General features: G+C 35.1%; 1 protein-coding gene across 1 annotated transcript in view; it reads right to left on the bottom strand.

The window, feature by feature from the left end:
• Nucleotides 1-312: 312 nt before the first annotated feature.
• pgd (phosphogluconate dehydrogenase) overlaps nt 313-2,335 on the bottom strand; it is an 8,314-nt gene continuing 6,291 nt past the window's right edge. The window contains exons 11-13 of the mRNA XM_060893704.1: nt 1,479-1,578; nt 1,244-1,366; nt 313-778 (exon numbers count right to left, since the gene is read on the bottom strand). Coding sequence (XP_060749687.1) covers nt 659-778; nt 1,244-1,366; nt 1,479-1,578 — 343 coding nt within the window. The 3' untranslated portion in view covers nt 313-658. The remainder of the gene's footprint in view (nt 779-1,243; nt 1,367-1,478; nt 1,579-2,335) is intronic.

Raw genomic sequence — 2,335 nt, forward strand, 5'->3', positions numbered from 1 at the left:
AATGCTCTGGAAAATCTGACCCTTTGTGAAAAACAGTTTATTTAAATAGTGATCTAGAGTTGAAGATATTAAAACTTTCATTTACTTAGTTTTAAATATTCAAATTTGTTTATTTGCTATTTTAAATGGAAAAATATCCCAGCTTTTCAATTCCAGACTTTAAGGCCCTACTGTACATGAAAATAACAATAATAAAAAACGGAAATCTACGGAAAAGAAAAAGAAGTCTCTCTACGGCTTACTGCAAGTGTAATGGTACATTTCTAAATCTGGATCAGAGTGAAGAGCAAGTCAATAAAGAGTAGAGATTCATTAAAAAGGGATGGAAGTTTTTATTTAGCGCAATACAGTGCAGTAATAAACTGTAACGCAGGTTTCACACTGAGCGCTGATCTACAGTAAGAAAGGCCTCATCAACACCACTCTCACCTCTTGGTGTCTCCTACTGAAACAATACTCTCCTACTATAAACTATGATATTCAATCATAAATAGATCTCTAGGTTAATTCAAAGCATCATAAAAACCTTCAGTAAACTTGAAATGGGGCTGTATTTTAAATGAGAAGTGCAGGAAGTGTGTGTCTTGGTCAGATGTCATGGTCGCTGGCCTTGATCTCAGATGGTTTCTCTGCTCTTTTCTGGACAGGATTTAAGACACTAGGCATTGTAAGATGTTGAGGATACGTTCCCACCATGGCCTGTCCAGTTGGTGTGGACGAAGTGGCCAGGATTTGAGAGCAGCTCATATGTGTGGGCACCGAAATAGTCTCTCTGAGCCTGAAACATACAGTGAGATTACTGAGGGTTACTGAGTTGGCATAACACTTGGCATAGTCATGGAGACTGATTTCCACTGTAATAAGTTTTAAAAATAGCAAAATAAATCACAAATGAATCTATTTCAAATGTTAAGAAAAGTTACAAATATGACGCTTGAAGATATCAAGCTTTTCACCCAAACTAAATGTTTTAGGAAAATTCCTGCCAAATGTTCTGTGAAATTCTCAGATAAAAAAAAAAAAGATAACATGAATTAAATCAATCAATCAATCAAAGCTATGGGAAGAACATTTAAATTGAGAAACTAGTAAAACTAAGTGGATAAAAATAACCAACAAATGATATTATAAAAGCATTGCATTGTTGTTATATATGCACTAAATGTGATCTTTAGTGCTGCTGGACCCATTAAAGTTACAGCTGCAAGTGTGAAAAATGGGCTCCAACAACATGAGACCTTACCTGCAGGAGGTTAGCAGGGAGCATGGCATGCCTATAGCCATCGTAGAAGGACAGTGCAGTGGTAAAGGAAGGCATTGGGATACCTATCTGAACTCCTGTACTCACAACTCGCCTCCATGAATCCTACAGCACATGAGAGAGACGGCGTTTGTACAAAGTATTGTTTACAATATTTACAGATTCTGTTTAAACAGCTACAAGACCTCTCTGCTCAGACGAGGCAGATGTTCTGTACCTGACAGTCCTGTACAGCCTTAGTGAAGAAGCTGTCTAGCAGCAGATTCTGTAACTCTGTGTCCCGGTCAAAAGCTTCCTTTATTTTCCCCAAGAACACACTAAACACAGTAAGAAGCATGATTATAACACATCATCCAGACAAGCTGCTCTGGAGTAAACTGAACCATGTTCACTTAATGAGATATATACAGTGCCTCACTGTGCCTGGTAGTAAATGATCCATAAGCTCAAAATAGTTTTCCCCCCATTTGTTTATTTATTTTTTTTGCTTTTAAACTAAAAGGACTGAAAAATTCTGAAATCTGTATCTAATGCAGTTTTATCATTTCAGTACAGAGAACGATTCGTCCTATAAAAGTACATCCCAGAAAGTATATTCTCCTCAAACACAAAACCCTACATTATTCTGTTGTAATCTGAGAATAGCTCGTTTCTCTCAGGACAGCATTTCCAGGTCAGTGTGACGGCAGGCAGCTGATTTAGCTTGAGGTTTTTATAACTTTAAATAATGAAGCTGCATAAAGATTCTGCATGTTAGAAAAATAAGAATGAGCTCAAATTTAGTAGCAATAAAATTAATAAAAGGACAGTATTGTAAAAAGAAACAAAAATACATATGTTTTTAAAAGCAAAATTGTTAATTAATTAAAACACTAATGATTATTATAAACCCCGTGACCCGAGATAGTTCGGATAAGCGGTAGAAAATGAATGAATGAATGAATGATTATTATAAATATAATAATAATAATTATTATTATTATTATTATTTATAACTGGGGAAAAAGTCATGGATTTGTGTTTTAAATATTCATTATTACATAAGGGCTGCATATCAACTTTAGTGTTCATTAA

The sequence above is a fragment of the Tachysurus vachellii genome, chromosome 19 (genome assembly GCF_030014155.1).
Source record: "Tachysurus vachellii isolate PV-2020 chromosome 19, HZAU_Pvac_v1, whole genome shotgun sequence".
In the NCBI taxonomy this organism is placed as follows: Eukaryota; Metazoa; Chordata; class Actinopteri; order Siluriformes; family Bagridae; genus Tachysurus; species Tachysurus vachellii.